This window comes from Camelus dromedarius, chromosome 17, assembly GCF_036321535.1.
Source record: "Camelus dromedarius isolate mCamDro1 chromosome 17, mCamDro1.pat, whole genome shotgun sequence".
Lineage (NCBI taxonomy): Eukaryota > Metazoa > Chordata > Mammalia > Artiodactyla > Camelidae > Camelus > Camelus dromedarius.
In genome coordinates this window covers 44,450,154-44,468,269 of record NC_087452.1, presented here as the reverse complement: position 1 = coordinate 44,468,269, position 18,116 = coordinate 44,450,154, and the positions used below count along the sequence as shown (strand labels likewise).

At 34.3% G+C, this 18,116-nt stretch overlaps 1 protein-coding gene across 50 annotated transcripts in view; it reads right to left on the bottom strand.

Moving 5' to 3' along the window:
• The window catches only part of CLASP2 (cytoplasmic linker associated protein 2), a 152,447-nt gene that overhangs the window by 39,672 nt on the left and 94,659 nt on the right, over window positions 1-18,116 (bottom strand). For 8 of the 50 annotated variants that reach the window (XM_031469841.2, XM_031469849.2, XM_064496758.1 and 5 more), the window contains 10 exons: window positions 16,678-16,695; window positions 14,418-14,519; window positions 14,237-14,263; window positions 11,352-11,378; window positions 8,499-8,669; window positions 7,949-8,056; window positions 4,456-4,518; window positions 3,387-3,493; window positions 1,680-1,703; window positions 80-324 (listed from right to left, as the gene is read on the bottom strand). In XM_031469841.2, the coding sequence (XP_031325701.1) occupies window positions 80-324; window positions 1,680-1,703; window positions 3,387-3,493; window positions 4,456-4,518; window positions 7,949-8,056; window positions 8,499-8,669; window positions 11,352-11,378; window positions 14,237-14,263; window positions 14,418-14,519; window positions 16,678-16,695 (892 nt within the window). The remainder of the gene's footprint in view (window positions 1-79; window positions 325-1,679; window positions 1,704-3,386; window positions 3,494-4,455; window positions 4,519-7,948; window positions 8,057-8,498; window positions 8,670-11,351; window positions 11,379-14,236; window positions 14,264-14,417; window positions 14,520-16,677; window positions 16,696-18,116) is intronic. The other 42 variants (XM_064496761.1, XM_031469856.2, XM_064496764.1 and 39 more) reach the window with 12 other exon arrangements.

Sequence of the window (18,116 nt, the reverse complement as noted above, 5' to 3'; positions counted from 1 at the left end):
TTTAAAGTGTTATGAAAACAAAGTCAAGTCAGAAAGTGCTAACCTGACAGGACAATTATTTTAAGAGAAAGTAACTCACCTTAGCGTTCTCTGATTTTTTAATAAGTTCTGCAGACCCAGGAGGCCTTCCTTCCTTTCCGACCAGTTGGAACTAGCACATCTGTTGAGGACTTCTGCCACATCTTCTGTCTGCCTCATGTATGTAGGAATACTGCCATTCCGAGAGCTATAGGAGCGTTCTGAACAAGCACTGGATGCATCGCTGTTGGCATCATCGTCTGAATGCATCCCATATGACTCGTATCTTCTTCGAGCAGGTTTTTTCTGTTACACATAAAGACTCTCATCAAATGGTAGTTTAGATAATACACCAGTATTTCACAATTTCTACTGATCATGAAAGGACTGGTTTTTCTTTAAAAAATCAGTGCAAAGCATGCTGCTAATCACTGTAATAACAAAAAGTCAATATTTAGTTTTTCTTCAGAAAAAAGGTTTTAGGAGTTAGTAGAAGATGGACTATTCTTTAACTATGGGGAGTGGGAGAAGGGGAGTAAGACAACTACATGGAAGTTTAGACATGTAAAGTGGGGAGTGCACAAAAACGGAGGGCATTTCCTTTCCTCCTTTCTTTTTGTGGAAAACCAAAAAGAACTACTAGAGTATAAATGAACAGAAACTGTACTAAAAATGTGAGTTGTTAAGAAGAAATTATTACCTTTTTAAAGGATAAGAATGGGTCAGAAAATGGACAATGGATCAGAAACACGTTCCCCCATGTAAAGTTTTCCTGTCTCTCCCTTCTTTCCTCTATCCTTCTTTTACTTCCACTGTGACTTTTCTTGCTACTCTTTTTTCCCTTGTACCCAACCCTGATGTCTCCTAGAGAAGTGAGATACAGACAAAGAATGATGAGAACCTGTGGTGCTTACTATTATTTTGGGAGGCAAGCTCCTTGAGAGTCCTTCCGTGCTTTTCCCAATGTGTCTATACAGTCTATTTCAATCAATATGAGAAAGCATATTCAGATTCCTTTGATTTCTTTACATCTGAAGCTTATCATTTAATAACTGCAACTGCTAATTATACCTTGAATATTGAAAGTGAAATGAGAGAGAGTAAATTGCTTATTTGGGATTTTCTTGGAAGAACTGGAAATAAATCTTTATGCAATCTGATACCTGAATTTAGCCTGGTGAATGGTGAAGATATTACTATGAAACACGTTAAGCACAATAATTTAAAACAGTTCCAGGTGACTAAATTCTCCAAAGTTTAAAATCTAAAAGAAAGATAACTTGAACTTAACTCAAAATAGTTTTTTATAATGACATTTCCATCACTAATTTGATTTAGAGACATCGACATAATTTAGAATGGCAAATGTGATATTTCCTGTGCTGGGCTTCAGGATCAGTTCTGTTACAGACATCAGGGTGAACGACATCATCTCATTTGTACAAAGTAGTCAGGCTTGAAGGACAAGAACCCTCAAGGGACGCTCTATTTAAGCACTATCTCCCTCCTGACAATCGTATGTATTGAAAAAATGATGCATGTCTACAGATTTTATTATTTCCACTTGATTTTTTTATAGAAGACTATCATCTGTTAAACTGATGAAGCAAAGAAAAAAAGTTACGGTATCATAAGATGTCAGAAAATAGCAATATCTATACCTTAGTCCGTATGTCTCCTAAGAGCTGAGAGCAGTAGATTTTTAAAGAGAAAAATTGAAAATAATGAAGAACATTTTGCTAAACAGCACAGTGAAGTAGGCATAAACAATGCCCATAATCAGAAACATTAAGCTTTAAAATATATAGATACAAAAGGACTGCTTATAAGCAGACTATATCTTTAATCTCACCAACATTCTTTAGTCAAAAGGGAAATATCTAAGCCACAAAAATACTCTCATAATCAGTTTTCCCAAAGAAACTCAAGTCTTCTTCCCATTTGGATTGTTCTGTCATTTCCAAAGTTAATTTTATTTCTATGATTTTCCCCCTAGGTCTAATTAGGCTTAACAGTTGGATAGTGTTCTCCTGATAGTTGTAACTGGAATATCTATGCCATGCAAATAATGAAAGTAGATATAATCAAATTATTGGGATTCAGCTTTTAGCCCTAGTAGCTAAATGTTCCTCGTATAATTCAAATACAACATCTTAGGATTATAAGTAATAGTTCAAAAATAACCCATTCAATTAATAAAATTTATGTGTATAGAATTTAATCAGTAAATCACCCATTTAAAAGAAACTAAAAAACATGATATGAGAAATACATTGATGAGGAACAGTAAATTTAAAACATATAGTTAATTTAATATCACCAGAACAAGATGTGATCAATATACCCCAAGTTCAAGAGAACAAAGTCCCTACTTAATTATATTAATTTATATAAAAAATAATCAAATGGCTGAGGTAAAGAGAAAAATTCAGCACATACAGACTGTCAGACCAGAACTATACATGTGACTACATGTAACATATTATAGCTATGACCAATGAATATTTTTAAAAACTTGTTTTTCAAATATATGGCAAACACTGTATTATATCAACATTGGTTAAGAGCTGATATGCAGTTTTAAAAGACATAATTTTTTAAAAAATTTCAAAACAAAGATGATGACTTCTATAAGATCTGGGTAAGAAACTGAGTAAATGCTTCTCAAATAGAGCATTAATATTGTAATCTGAAAGACGAAGAATCATATTGAATTGACTTGGGAAACTGGTAAAAGCCAATTATAATCAGTTTCAAATACTTCCTTCATAATTTTAAGTAAGAAAAACAACAGTGGTATATGTACAGCATTCCTCTGACAAACTATCATGGATCTGTAGATCATGTTTTTAAACCTCACTGTTTTATTAATGTATAAGGCATAAAGGGCCAGAAAGGTTTTTTAATTATAATTTGTTTTGAAGGTGTACTTTCTCTCAGCTCAGAAAATACGGGTAGGTAAAAGACTAAACAAAATCCAGTCCCAAACTAAAGCAACCCCTAAATACTCAATGTTAAGCTAGCCTTGAAACTACATGCTTATTGGGTACATATTTATATACTAATCTATCTGTCATTATTCTCAGTGTACTACAGTGCATAAAACACATCACCAGATTAACAATGTCAATATTTATACTCATGATATCTCATCAATTATTATGGGCCTTGGCTTCAAATTCTGACCAATTAATAAAGATTGAGAATTAATTATACTGTCCTGCTTTTTGCATTGCCCACATTTGATCTTCCTAGATTTAATCCACAGGAATTTTCCCACCTCCTTTCCCACTCTGGGGGACTGGCTCACTCATACACTAGCTCGATAACTGGAACATTTATAACGATAAGGAAATGGAGAAGAGTACCAAGGCATCTGCTACCGCCTCCTCCACATCGGAACCTGTGTTCAGGACTCGCATGGCACTGACAGAGGATGACAGCCGGCTTGACTGGCTGATCCCATACCCTGGACCTAACAGATCAGAAGAAAGAAAACAGCTTTGAGAGAGCCGTAAATGTAACTGTGTCAGGTTGGAAACTATAAGATCCTTAAGGGGAGGAAAAAAAAAAAAAAAAAACCAATGGGGCAAAGCATTTTAAAAGCAATATTGTATTCTCTGGGTACATTTAGTTTCAGTCAAATAAAAGGGTAAAGGCAATTAAAATCACTGACAGTGTGTGGGAAATAAATTTAAAGAACAGCAGCGATGGTACATTTATGACCAGAAGATAGAAGAAAGCATGGCTGGCTAACTAAGGGCTTGCAAATCTATAGTCTTGTAATTAATCCAGCTCCATCAGTCAGGCAAATCTCACCCATATGGGTGAGCCACAGAGTAGCCCAGAACAAAGCTCAATCCTCATACCAGTAACGACTAGGGAGCTCAATGAAGCCACGCCAGGAATTTACGAGGGAAAAACCCTCCAGTTATTACCTCTTCTTCAAAATGGGATGATTCCATTCAATAACTGTCACATCACTTGGTATCTGTTAAGCACCTACTATGTGCCCGGTATTCTGAGGTATGTAAAGACAAACCATAGATGGGTTTTCCCCTCAACTACTTTCTAGACCATCATTTACAATTAAAACACTTCATCCACCATTTTGGTTTTTTTTTTTTAAACATATATACAAAGATGAAGTACATAACTGAGAATATAAAACAACTCTATATTTTAAAATGACATAACTTATGTTATACAAAGGAAAAATGTCCATCTTCCAGTGAGAAAGGTGCTCAAATAAGATTGCTGAAGGGAAAAAAGTTACTTGGGGAAAATTAAAAAAAAAAACATAAATGATTTCTTCTCCAACAAATTAAACTTAAAGAAAACAAGTCAATTTTAAAACATGATTACTCAACGGAAACCGAAAAGAAAAAAATCTGAGATGAATGCACAGATGATAGTGAAAATGTACTCATCCTTCACCTGAGGCCCCATACACATCGGGGGCGTAGAGGGCACCAGTAGATCTGGAATGGTGTCTGGAGGCTGGAATAACAGGACCATACAAACCTCATCTATTACTACAGAAACAAGGAATAGTGGCAGCACTACAGTCAGGCAAGGAGAGTTAGTTAACAATGGTATTACTATTAATAGTTAAGGATCAGAATATTGCCAAATGGGGCAACTGAACATTAGCATTGCAACATCATCCTTGACACACAACAGATCTTACACCTATGGGGACAGACAAGTCCACACAAGACAGAAAAAAGCAAGTATTCAAATGGAAGGAAATGTCAAGAGCACAAGCATGAAACAAAAAAGAATGAACACTGTAGTTAAAAAAAAAAAACCACTATGGTAACTAGTAACCAATAATAACCCCTTCTCCACTAGTCCTGAACCCCGTGAGGCAGTTATTAACTATTCAGTTTTATAAATGGGTAAACCAAAGCATAGAGAAAGGTTAATTAATTTGATCCAAGCCACCCCTCAGTATCTGCACTCTTTCAAGGTCTTTGCTTGTAGCAGTACGCAAACCATCTTTACATTGTTCAAAAGATAACATACCTCATTTATGTTAACATAGCCATTTTCTATAATGGTTCATAGGATATAAGTTCTGTATTCAGTAGGTTATTTAAATATCAAAGCACATCTGAACACCAAAAAAGAAATCTTAATACTTTAATCAAAACGGCCGTTTAGATCTTAGAATCCTGATTTTCATAGCACCATAAAGTGAGCCTTTTTCTTACACACACAAACAAGTCAGGAAAAGTTCATTTTATTGTATAATGAAATATATTGCTCTTATTTTAAGTTACTTGCTTCAGATATATTCAAGAGAACAGTTAAAATACTTTTTATTACATGAATTACTCTTTCCTTTGCCACAGGACCTTGAGGAATAAGAAAATGATCAGAACGACTGATAGAGAAGGTTAAAGAGAGAATGCTGCATACAATGTTTAACCAGACCCTAAAAGTTGATTGGTATCGTTAATAAAGCATACTAATATATAGTTAGTTTCAATTTTACCCAAGAGAAATAATTTCTAAAATGATAAAGAAGAGTTGAACCAATATGGAAATGCTTTAACAGACGAAGAATTTTGAAAACCTTCTGAAATCAATAGTTATCTGTGGCTGAAGGTAACATTCAGTGCTTGCCATAGTGTAAGCCTTTTTTTTTGAATCTTGGTTCCAGAAATAGATAGAAACTAAGAGTGCAAGTTTCCAGAAGTTCAGCTTTGCTCAACTCTGATTTATTTCTGGTGCTTTAGGGCCCTCACGCTGGTCTTGTGCTACAACTGAATAGATGGCAAGCTATGGGATTCATCTGCTGAATGACAACACTCAAATCTGAGGCGACAAAGGGTTCACCAAGTAAATAAAGACAACAGAATGCAGGCAAATGCAGCAGAAAAATGGGAATGAAAGGGACAACCTGATCTCTGGGAATGCTATCTTCATCCCTCTGTAATAAACAAGGATAATCTGCTACCTTTACTATGCAGTATCCATATGTAAATAAAAGGGCTATAAAATTCAATTCTTCTAAAACTGTATGATTAAAAAGTTTAACCACCTTTAACCCAAATAGGATGTTCCATTAGAATCAGGAAAACTGCCTCCTTTAATAATAACATTCAAATGATTTAAACTGGCAAATGGAGGCTCTGAGATAAATCTAGAAAATTAATGTCTAGACAAAATATCCCTTTAAAAATAGGCATATTAACAATATTTATTAAGTAATTAGAAGTTGTTTATAAATATCCTCTAATCTCTGACTATTGTACAGGTTTAAATGGTACAGAAACATACTTTTGCTTCTTCTTGATGTATCTCACATTTTCTACTAACTCTATATTAAACAAACGTAGGTTTATACCAGTAAAAATCTAAGATCCTTGCCACTAAAGTGTGAACAACTAACTGTAGGTAAGCAAGCAGAGTTTAAGGGGAAGAGGTGGAGCAGCAGCGGTGGGTGGCAGTGACGATGAACATGATAACCACGTGCTCACTGTGTGCCAAGCACTGCTCTCAGGGGTTATTTCGTGTATTGTGTCATTTACAGTGCCTTCAAATCAACGCTGAGAAGTACATGCTATTATCCTAGTTTTATAGATGAGGAAACCCAGCTACAGAGCTGGGGTATCAACAAGGCCATATGACCCTAGAACATATGCTCTTAAACTACCACACACCCACTCTGCTTCCTTTAACTCAAGGTGGCAGGCTTATTTTGTACAGACGTAGGATTTATTTCATTTTTGAAACATATATGCATGAGGATGTACCATGTATGTGTGTGTGTGTGCGTGCATGTACACACGCACGTGTGGGCATACACATATCAACAGACACTGTACAGACTAAGCCTACTATATGCTGTACATGAACTACATATATCTCTGGGAAAGACAGAAAAGGAAACTCTTTGGCACCTGGCACTGGAACACAAACAAGAGTTGAGGATACCACTGTCTGTGTCCCTAGCTTAAAGGGGTTTTCTAGGTCAGTATAGGATAGTCAGGTAGTGATATATTTGTGCTAAACGGCCCAGAGAACAAGAAATTAATCTCTAGAAACTGAATACTAACACGTCTATTGAAGGAAACAGTAATTCCAATAGACAATGAATAGAACTGTGTTCTACTTAAGTGTTACAAAGTCTGAAGAGCAACTTTCTAAGTATTATAGTAACCTACATTTTATGGAATTAAAAGAAAAAAATCTGAAATGTCTATAGGTATGTGTATATAAACAGAGTACTAGTTAAAATGCTGAAGGATCATGCTGAAATTCTAAAGATTTTCAACATAAAAAAGTTCTGCCTCTCCAATTATGCTAAAATACCAAATGTTTAAAAAAATTTAATATTTTTATAACTGAGGTAAATGTAGCTTTATAATCAAGGCTATACTACAAACTCTATAATTAAGGATGGATAGATTTTACAACAGTGACATGATATGAGCTAATATATGGGAAATGGCTATAAAATACTATAAAAACATTAATCTTTCCCATTTTAATAAGTAGCACATATATTATCTTGTAGCATTCTTTCTGGTAACTTAAGTTAAATACCTAAGGTGCAATGTTAATATTTCTGCTGGAAAGGACAAAAGTATATATAATTTTACCAAACTAAATAGTTCATATTTCATGTAAGAGTAAATATTTAAATTTATAGGGTTATTTGTTATGAAAAATCTTGCATTCAATATTCTGTAGTTTAAATTTGCATGCTATTTACTTGATCATGAAGGCAATTTGTTCATACAATGTTTAACTTGCTCATTTAACACAAGGAAATGTCAAAGGAATTCCCCATACATCTAATTTCCTTCGGACTCTCCTCAAAATGACACAAGAGATACAGTTGATGAAGAAAGCCAAATCCAAGGTATGTTTCCCACAGTGGGAAAGCAATACATCTCACACCTGCCCAAACACTTACCAAGGGGCTGGAAAGAGCGAACAGGACTCGTATCCCTGCTGCTCTCCCGGCTGGCTTCCCGGCTGCACCCTTGACTCACACTTGGTCGAGGAATACGACTGCTTCGGGCTGGTACGAAGCAACAGCAGCATAGAAGGGGAGTAAACAGGAAATAGGATGTGGATTTTCGATATTTTGGTTTTATTTTTTCTTTCTCAAAAACTAATCAATAAGTTAAGTTTTTCTAAGATTGAGAAGAAATGATTCTTGATGAAGCACTGCCAGGAATAGCATTAAAATTCTTGAATACAGTCTTCTAGTTTGTATAATTAGAAGTATAAAATAATATTTTACAAAAATAAAAAAGTTGTGAATAAAAAGATTAAAAATTTAAATGGATTATACTTTCAAGATGATATCTAATTCAATTTTTAACCTGCATTTCAATTCTCCTTGAATTGTAAGTTGTTTTCCTCTAACTTAGAAGTGCCTAAATTGATGTCTTTAATGCCACCAAAGCCTGAAATATAAAAGAAATTCAAGGTCCCCAGTTTTACACAGAAAACCTTACCCACTGAGAGCCTAGATGGACTGGCCTCTCTGCTACAGCCCTGGCTTCGCGGTATCTTGCTTCTCTTCTGTGCTGAGGCTAAATTGACCAGGACTCTTTGTACACCAGAGCTCACAGTAGACAGGGCTGTAGTGGTCAGAACTCTTCCTGGAGACCCAGATCGGCTGCCAGCTGAACACCAAACATACATACAAATGTTAAGATGTGAACTCCAAGAGAACTTGTTGAAAGGATAAAAATTCATGAAGTAAATCTGCGAAAATTATGACAGTGTGGCAAGTTCTAAGTACAAAGGAAATGGACTGAGGAAGATTTATATATAATTGTAACCTGGAAAAAAGGTACAGTTTATATACTAGGATTGAATGGTAAATCATGTAAAATATATTTTCAGTTTTGGGGTGGGGGTGTAAGATGCTATATTTAATGAGGACAACACTATACTGATTTTCAGAACACAAACAGTATAAAAGATTTCCAAAGAAATAACTTATCTGACAATACATTTCACATGGCTAAAGCTATATGTTAAAAACCTAGATATTGGGGGGGCGGGTATAGCTCAGTGGTAGAGTGCGGGTTAAGCACGCACAAGGTCCTGGGTTCAATCCCCAGCACCTACATTAAAAACAAACAAACAAACAAACCTAATCACCCCCCAAAACAAAACAAAAAAGCTATATATTAGAACTATACATTTAAAAGGAAACATAATTCTATTACTGTCATTTTTATTACTATGTATATTTTTAAATTTTTACAAAATTAAAGTTAAATGTTTACGAAATTGGGCAGGCTGAAAAAGCAGCTTGCTTTTTGCTATTTGCCTTCAAATACCCAAGGGGTCTTGGGTGGCCCGGGTCTGGGATATAGATGTACACTAAGAACAGAACAGGACTAGCAGGCAAATAAATGTCAAAGAAGTCAGACCCCTTCTAAACTAGTGATCTTCAGTCTTGGAAGACAGAATATATGTGGTCAGGAGACAAAGAGAGGGAGCTGGACAAAAATCTCAGAGATTGGGGCAATAGTTTAAAAAACAGTTAAGAAACATGGTTTTAAACTAGAATTGCACGCATTAGCTTTTAAGGGGATAAGCTCCCTGTCAATCAAAACATTTCATGTCTGCTTTGAAAGGGAAAACGATCTAGAGAACTCCAAGGTGTAATCTAACTTCAGATTCTGAATGGTAGCATTACAGAAAAGTTAAACTTGCACTTAAAGAAAACTTCATGAAAGCAACTTTCCTCTGGTGGGCATTTCTCCTAACTCATGGAGCAGTCACTGCTCAACCTGTATAATCTTAACCAATCACGCTTCACTTCCACAGAGTAAAGATTAAGGACTCACATGCCAATGGGGACAAGCAGGGAACGCCTATGAGGGGGGCATGCTGAGTGTAAGGCAGAGAGTGGTGACTCTGTAATTCCACTCAGCTCTGTCTTGAGGTAATATTGGCCTTTGGGGATTTTTAAAAAATGAAAGCTTTGACATTTCCTGATTTTTATCATGTTGTGTAGACCAAATAATACATGAATAGAGGCAGACTGGATGTGGTCCAAGGGCTGCTGATCTGTGACCCTTGCTACTGTTTTCTTGGCATGGTCTTACTGAATACAATTTAAACTCATGCTTAACTCCTAAACTTTAACAGCACACAAAATGAAACTCATCTTCCACTGGTTATAGCAATACTGTAAAATAAAGCAGTGTTTCTGATGAAATTAACAACTTACTATTTGAGTAGAAAGAATTCTAAATTATTGTAGGGAAATTATACATGTTCACTGTAAAATGATGGCTCATTTACACTGTTTCATGATGCTCCAGGTGAAGAATCTTTACATCAGGTATCTTTCAGTTATAACCTTAAGGATACTCACAAGGCACCTATTTTCTCCATGCAGTGTCTAAACTAAACATACACACCAAAACATCCAAACACCCAACATGCCACAAACTTACAATGCACGATAAGCTGATGGAATATTTTATGGGAACACTTGCAACAATATAAAAAGTATAAATAATGAACTGAATACAATACATACAATATGTTATTCTGTTAAAACTAATGTAAATTTAGGGAGTGGAGGTGTTGGCAGGAGACTGGAGAATTCCTTGAAATGTGGATCTATTCAGCAGAGAGAAAACATGCAGTACAGAAGCAGAGTAACCACTCCACCTATTCTAGATTCATTAAATTTATCAAAATTATGCAAGGTGACTCCCTATATATTTAGATTCATTCATACCCTCTCCTAGGAAATAAAACTGGCAGTGTTAATCATTACCCTCTCATCTCCAATGCCCACCCTCACCAACAGTGTGATAATTCCAGTGCTTACAACCCATTTTGGAATTATTTACACTTAGAAGAAAAAATATCAAGGCTCTTTCCCCAGCAAAGAACTACCAAGGTTAATTATTTCCTCTAAGAAAACCACAGAGTTGATGAAAAAGAATATGATGTACCTAGAAAATAGAATGCTAGTAGAAAATACTCTAATTTGCAAAATTTGGAATTAGATACTAAATTTCTCTTGCAGTGTCTAAAGTTTTCAGACTATCATTTACACTTTTTAGTGAGATATTTTCAAGGCATTGCTAAAGTTCCTTTGTTTTTGAATGTTTACACCTGTGGGAGCAACTTGGGTAGTTTTAAAAAACCAGGGCTTTGGTAATAAATAAGGACAGGCAAAGAAAAATCAGCAGCAGCAAATTTTGCCCCAATGTGGCTACAAAATGATAGAATATTAAATGTTAAGAATTTCTGCTGAATAGAACCCATTCTTGATAATGAAAATAGGTGATTGAACGATAGATGCACACATAAAGTCTATAGATTCTTACCACCAATGGTATTAGCAGATTGTGATCCTGAACAAGTGTAAAGGCAGAATTAGGGTAAGGGTTATAATCCACGAAGAGGGAAGGAGCAGATTTAAAATGGATGCCAGATGGAAATAAGAAAGCTTTCGTCAGTTCTTAGAAAATAAAAAACCCTCAAGCAAAATAAGCAAACTTTAAAAAAATCCCAAAACCATTGATGTCTGTAACAAAAGCAGAACATTTAATAGTTTTTACAGCTGATAAACAAAAATAGGACACTTATGTACAAAGCAGATGAAATGAAGTTGCAAAAGTAAATGTAAATTCTTCAGCTTTTCTTCTGACAGCCTAAAATCTAAATAATTAAATGTTTAAAATTTTTATTATTTAAACATTTAATTTAAAACTATAAGTAAGAACTACAACATTGTCTAGCTGAAGAAAAATTACATGAAAAAGCTACAGATTTCATCTTTCTTAAGACATACAGGAAAAAAACAGAGGGGTGGGGGGTGGGGAGACAAAATTTCTGACAGGCTGTACAATCATTTGTACATAATCAGTCACTACCAACAACAAAAGACATAATCCTTATATAAATACAAATCTGGAAGTCTCTCCATTGGGTCTGCTTTTATTGATTTTGGTTAGCCATCAGAACACACCTGCTTTGACCCAAGAGATTTTTTCCCCCCTAAATGGTGATATAAAAATATGGTAAGACCATGCAAACCCTAATGAATTACTTCACAACAAAGTGAAGATGGAGATCACAGCAAAATTTCTATGCAAAAATGTTGTAAAGAAACTTGCATCAAATTATACAGGGCCACGATATCTTTTTTCAAAAGAATTCGAAATGGAACAAACAGTCACTCAAGTAAATAAGCAAGCAAATGAACAAAAACCTCACCAATATGATATAAAAGTTTAGTAAGTTTTTTAGTGGGAAGGTCTTTTGATCTTAACATTCTACTAGATCTAAAAAGCCTATCATATTCTCATGCTCTAGAAGAGGATTTGAAGTACTGTAGATTGGGTACCAAAGTGAAAAACCAAATGTAAAAAAAATTATTCTATATTCTCTTGAAGTGATCAGTAGTTATAATGCAATTAAAAGGGAGGTTCTTAAGTAACATACTAAAAACCCATACACAAATTACTTTGAATCTCTGCCAAGAGTTCAGTCTTAGTATTACTTTAGAAGAGAACTAAATAAAATATCTCACATAAAATTAAGTTTTATTCTTAAGATACTGGATACAGTTTTTGGTTGCTACCTTTATTTTTCTTTATGCTTCAAATTTCCTAACTTCACCATTATTTTATTTCCTGAAGGCCTTAAGAATAACAAGGTGCAGAGAAGTATACAACAGGAGTATAAAATCCAGTTGACATTAGATTAAGAATAACAAGGAGAACAATTTTATCAGCTAAAATATGTAGCATGTACTCTGGGCTTAGGCAAATACATATAATCTCATCTTCACAATAATCCTGTAAGATTATCCTCTTCATTTTACTGGTTATAGAAGAAGTATACAGGAATGCAGCAATTTTAAATAACCTGGCAGAGCCAAGATTCAAATCTGGGCAGTATGGCTCCAGAGCCTATGATCTGAATAAATCAGTACTTTTCAGACCTTATTGTAACATAATTCACTTAGTGATCTGTTAAAGACTGAATTCAGTAGATCTGCGGTGGCATGAGATTGTGCATTTCCCAGGTGATGCTGAGGCTGGTCTGGGTACCACATTTGGAGTAGCAAGGCTCTAAACTACTACGCTACACCACTGAAGATTAAGTTACTTTAAACACTTACTCTAAAAACACACATGATCAAGGAAGAACGTGATATGATCTATTCCTAATTTGGTTGGGAGAAGAGTCCTTTTATCCAGAGAGCATTTGCCATTTTTCCCATTTGTAAATAATCCTCAATTTGCAAATCAATTTTACTTAGCATTTCAGCTTATTTTTAGGACTCTTGTTGAGTGCTCTCATCAATACTCTGCCTGGGATTTTTGACTTTGGAAAGAAGAGAATCTGCCAGGGTGACTGTATCTAATCACCACCCTAGCATTCTCTAAGCCCAGCTCTTTCCCCTGATTCCAAGATTCAGGAATCAAGTTAAAAAACAGACAAGCAGGGTATCTGTATCCTGATAAATCACCTAAACAACAGTGGAAAATACCTACATCTAATTCTTTCCAAAATGGCCAAGTATATAGACAATTACCTCCCTAGAAAAGAATTCCTGTTTTAAGAGATAAGTGCTAATGAAAATCTCTTGATAAAGAAGGAATGGGAACAAACTCTTTTAAATTAATTATGCCATAAGTGTATGTATTATTCTGGAACATATAGGAATGGATCATTCATTTTACCTAGGCTCCAAAATTGTGCTTTTTAATAATTGTGCTTACGAGAAAGTCAGCTTCCAATAAAATTGCAAAAATACACATCTTAAATTTAACAATAAATATAACACAACTTGTCACTTCAATTTATGTTTATTCTCTATGAATCAATACCTGCCAAAAATGCTAACTATACTCTAACAGATTTTTGTGAGGATACAAAGATATCACATATCTGTCCTTGAATAGCATTAGCTAGATGCAACCAGATTTGATGTTTATCTATGGCAATTATTTGGCCCCTAAAAAGCACAATTTTCCACATTTGCAAGTTTCTGAGTAGACTGTGAAAACCTTAATGCTAAAAGATTTGTGCTATTAAAAATATCTCCATGCAAAAGTTTCTACAGCAGATGAAGTTTTTCTGTCTAAGTGGCAAATATCAATGATGCAGCCCTAATAACACACCAAAGACAAGACAACACCCACTCCAAAAATTCCAAAACATGCACAACAACTGACCCAAAACATTGAAAAAAAGATACCTTCATTTTTGTCAGGTGATGATGAACCTAAAGCACAGAACAAGAACTCAGTATGTGGCTTGTCTTTTTTGAAATTAGCTTTGTCTTTTTCCACTGGTCAAGCTCCTGATACAGTAACGCACAAGTAACACACTTTCCCTAACAACTTAGAAGTACAGGAGAAATGATAGGCCATACGTACGCTGTGACTGAGACACCATTTTTGTTCGACTTCTTCCTCTGGAATCTGTCTTCGCATTTCCCATACCAGCAAGTGGCGCTGAAAGTTTTGCTCTCACTCGGCCTAAAGAATAAAATTATTAACATAATTAAAGACATTTTCCCATAATAATATCAAGTAATGAAGAAAAGATCTCACTATAATTTTCTAATTGGGTGTGTTTTTTAAGTATTGTTAAATTCTGTAATAATGTATAATCTTCACTTACAGATTATAGTTGCCTTAAAATTAAAAAAAAAAATACATACTGCTTTTTATGTGTCACCCTATAAGCTAACTTTCCTTTAAGGGTAAGAATAAAGTCAAACTAAAAGATCTCCATTCTTAGTTTGATATAATTAGTCCACTAAAGTAGAATTATAAATACGGTAATTACCACAGGCATGCACTTGCTCTTAGTTGGTAGTTCCAATTCTAAAATTTCAGTTTTCATGAAATTTAATTTACTCTCAAATCCAGCCTACAGTTTAAAATATAAGCCTAATCTTAGAACAACAACCCATACAATCTTTTTGACTGACAATGTACTTCCAAAGGGATTAGGGAGAAGATACAATATGAGGTAAAATATCTCATCTTTTCATCCTGGACTAAACATCAGATTACTACAGATGTACACGGACAAGTTTACTATTCTCTTTCCTTAGCCAACAAAATAATTATAATGACAAAATTATTTGAAGAAATACCAATCACAGAACTGGCACTTTTCTGCATGCATTTCCTTCTTTAGCTTCACACTCCATTCCTTTCTTCTCTACCACTACCTCATGCCCCTCCACGAAACCAAGTCACAAAGACCTGTTTCTAGAGCTCTTGAACAAAAGGAGACAATGCTTATCAAAGTGCTTAAACAAACTGTCTTTAGAAAAAAACCAAAGTATATTACTAGCAGCTACTTTAGTGTTCTCAAGCAACAGTCTCAACCGCTATCAAATCAGAACCAAGACCAAACTTCATCACAAAGGGCTCAGAATCCTTTCCAGTTAAAAGGGGCAAAGTGTAGGGCAATCACAATATAAAGGCTAGCCTCATACAGCCATATAAAATATGAAGAAATATACCGAAGAGTAAGAAGAAATTACAAAATCAAGAAACGAGTGAGGGAAGATAAGAGAATAATTAAGAACAAAAAATAAAACAGAAGCAAAATGAGAAGTCTAGCTGGCAGAGTGCTAGCATTCTATCAACTTCCTCCAGGCCCCCAGTGAGCCCACAGTTCAGGACTTCTACCCTTCTACAGAGTCTGTTTAGAGCAGGACACAAAGTTCTCTTGAATAAGAAGTAAAACAGAAAGACAGAATTCTTCTTTTTGAAATGGAGAATGTACCCAACAAAGTAATTAGGATAAATTAAGGATTTTGATACTACCATTCTAAACTACAATGCCACAGTGCCAGAAACCATTTTTATAGAGTACTCTAATTTAAAACTTAAAATACAAAAACATTTCAAATATATCAGAGTAAGTATGAGACCTTCAAAATGTTAAATCTAGTTGGTTTTGTATCACAAGAAAATGTCATCCATGTAAAACTTCCAAGAAAAAAAAAATTTCGTATCAGAGGTTTAAATAATACAGCCTTTAGGCAGGATAAATATAAAAATGGGATTTTTTTTTTCTTTCTACAAATACAAAAGTAATAAATAATAATTTTTAAAGGTAAACTGGCTCAGTAAAATAAAATATTTTATCTAGCGAGTTTTTTCTAATCCCAAGTGCAAATCATATACGCAATTCCCCAGTCACTGATTCAAAATCAAAGATACATTTAAAACCTGACTAAATAAATGCATTTAAATGCCAATGACATTTAAACTCCAATGATAAAGCAATGGTGCATGCTCTCCCAAAGTATAAATGAATTGGCATAAATTAAAAAATAGAAACACAAAACAAAAGCATTAATGTTTACAGGAAAAAAACCCTACGTACTAATTTTATATTAGACATTATTAAACACATTGAGCAATTACGTTTTTCCAGCATGAGATGATCCAAGATATAAAGCAAAACTCCAGGATGAAGGATTAAAAAAACAAAAATAACCCACATGTATAAATAACACAACCAAACATAAAATGGAGAAGCTACCACAGCTGGCAAATTATACAGATTTGCAAAGAAATTAGCCTATTTTAGTTTCAAATATTTAATTCCTACTAACGAAAATATTAATGTAGAGATATTTGTGTTACTAGCAAAATGTATAATTCTTACCATCTTCAGATGCTGTTCCTAAATAAGAGAAATAAAACAATAAAATAACATTTCAACAAAATCTGCCAATGCTAATGATAAGAACTTCCTTGCATCTCCCACCCAAGACGAAAACAAAAGGGCAAAAAGAAAAAATATCTTCTAGTCTCATAGCCTTAAATTAACTTTTAAAAGGTTCATTTTGAGGTAAAACAAAATTTGAGGTAACCTAATGACCCACAGCACCCAAAAAGGTTAAAACTAGACAACTGAAAATAGCAAAATTCTATAACGAAGATTTTTAATATGTTGTATTTCATACTTCAGATTTTAAGTAGTGAAAAAAAATTAGAGAAATTAATCACTCAAGATGCAACTCTGTCATGACTCCTCAAATGAAGATTTTTACAGCTCTCTTCAGTGTAATACTTTCTGCGCATTTCCAGATGGTAGTTTAGAAAATCTAAATGACAAACCAGGAACCAAATGCATGACCCAGGCCTCATTAACCCAGCATTTTCATCAAAGCATTACAAAGACCTATTGATCCATCAATATTCAAAATCATATGTGTTCTCTCAGATATCAGTGGAAACTGGCAAAAATAATCAAGTATAAATGTCTTAACTCACTATTACTATAAAAGCAATAACGTGTGTGTGTGTGTGTGTATGTTCGATGTTTTAAATACACAGGATTAAATTAAACATCAGTGAGAGTCACAAAAAATGTAACAAAGGTGATTCTTCAAATAGGCTGATGTTTCTGACCCAAACAAGAAAAAATTTTTATCTGGAAAATGAGAATAATCTGTCTTTGAAGGATCCAGAATCTCAGTGTTAGAAGTGATATCGAACAGGTCTGAAATATAAAAACTATTCCTTGATGGGCTTTATTTCATTTAATAATTTCTTAACTTTATGAAATACACTAAATATACAGAGAAGCACAGAGACTCATTATAAGTAACACTCATTGCCTAACCCAAGATTAAATAAATCTTCCATTTCATCAGAAAGGAAGATACACCAATTTCAGAGTTTACGTAATAACTGACAGAAAAACGTACAGTTTTCCATTTTCCCTACATCACATACTATGACTTACAGGTTCAGGATCTTCTCACAAGTTCTTAAAAAAAAAGCTCAACATTATAGTACCTGATGCAGTGAAGGCAAAGTGTGAGTAATATGTGGTCTAACATTAGACCAAAAATACCATACAGATAAAAAATACCATATTGGATGAAGCAACTAGATAAACTAAATACTGAATTAAAAAGGCAAAGCTTAAAGTAAGTTCAATTTTGATTAAATGTTCATTTAAAGCTTAAAAAAACAGCATCTGCAACTTGCATTTCATTTTCATAAATAACCATATGAATCTGTAAAACATGTCATTTGTCTCTCTCTGTTATCAGCTGGTAAACTAGAGAGCTGAATCAAATGACTTATGAGATT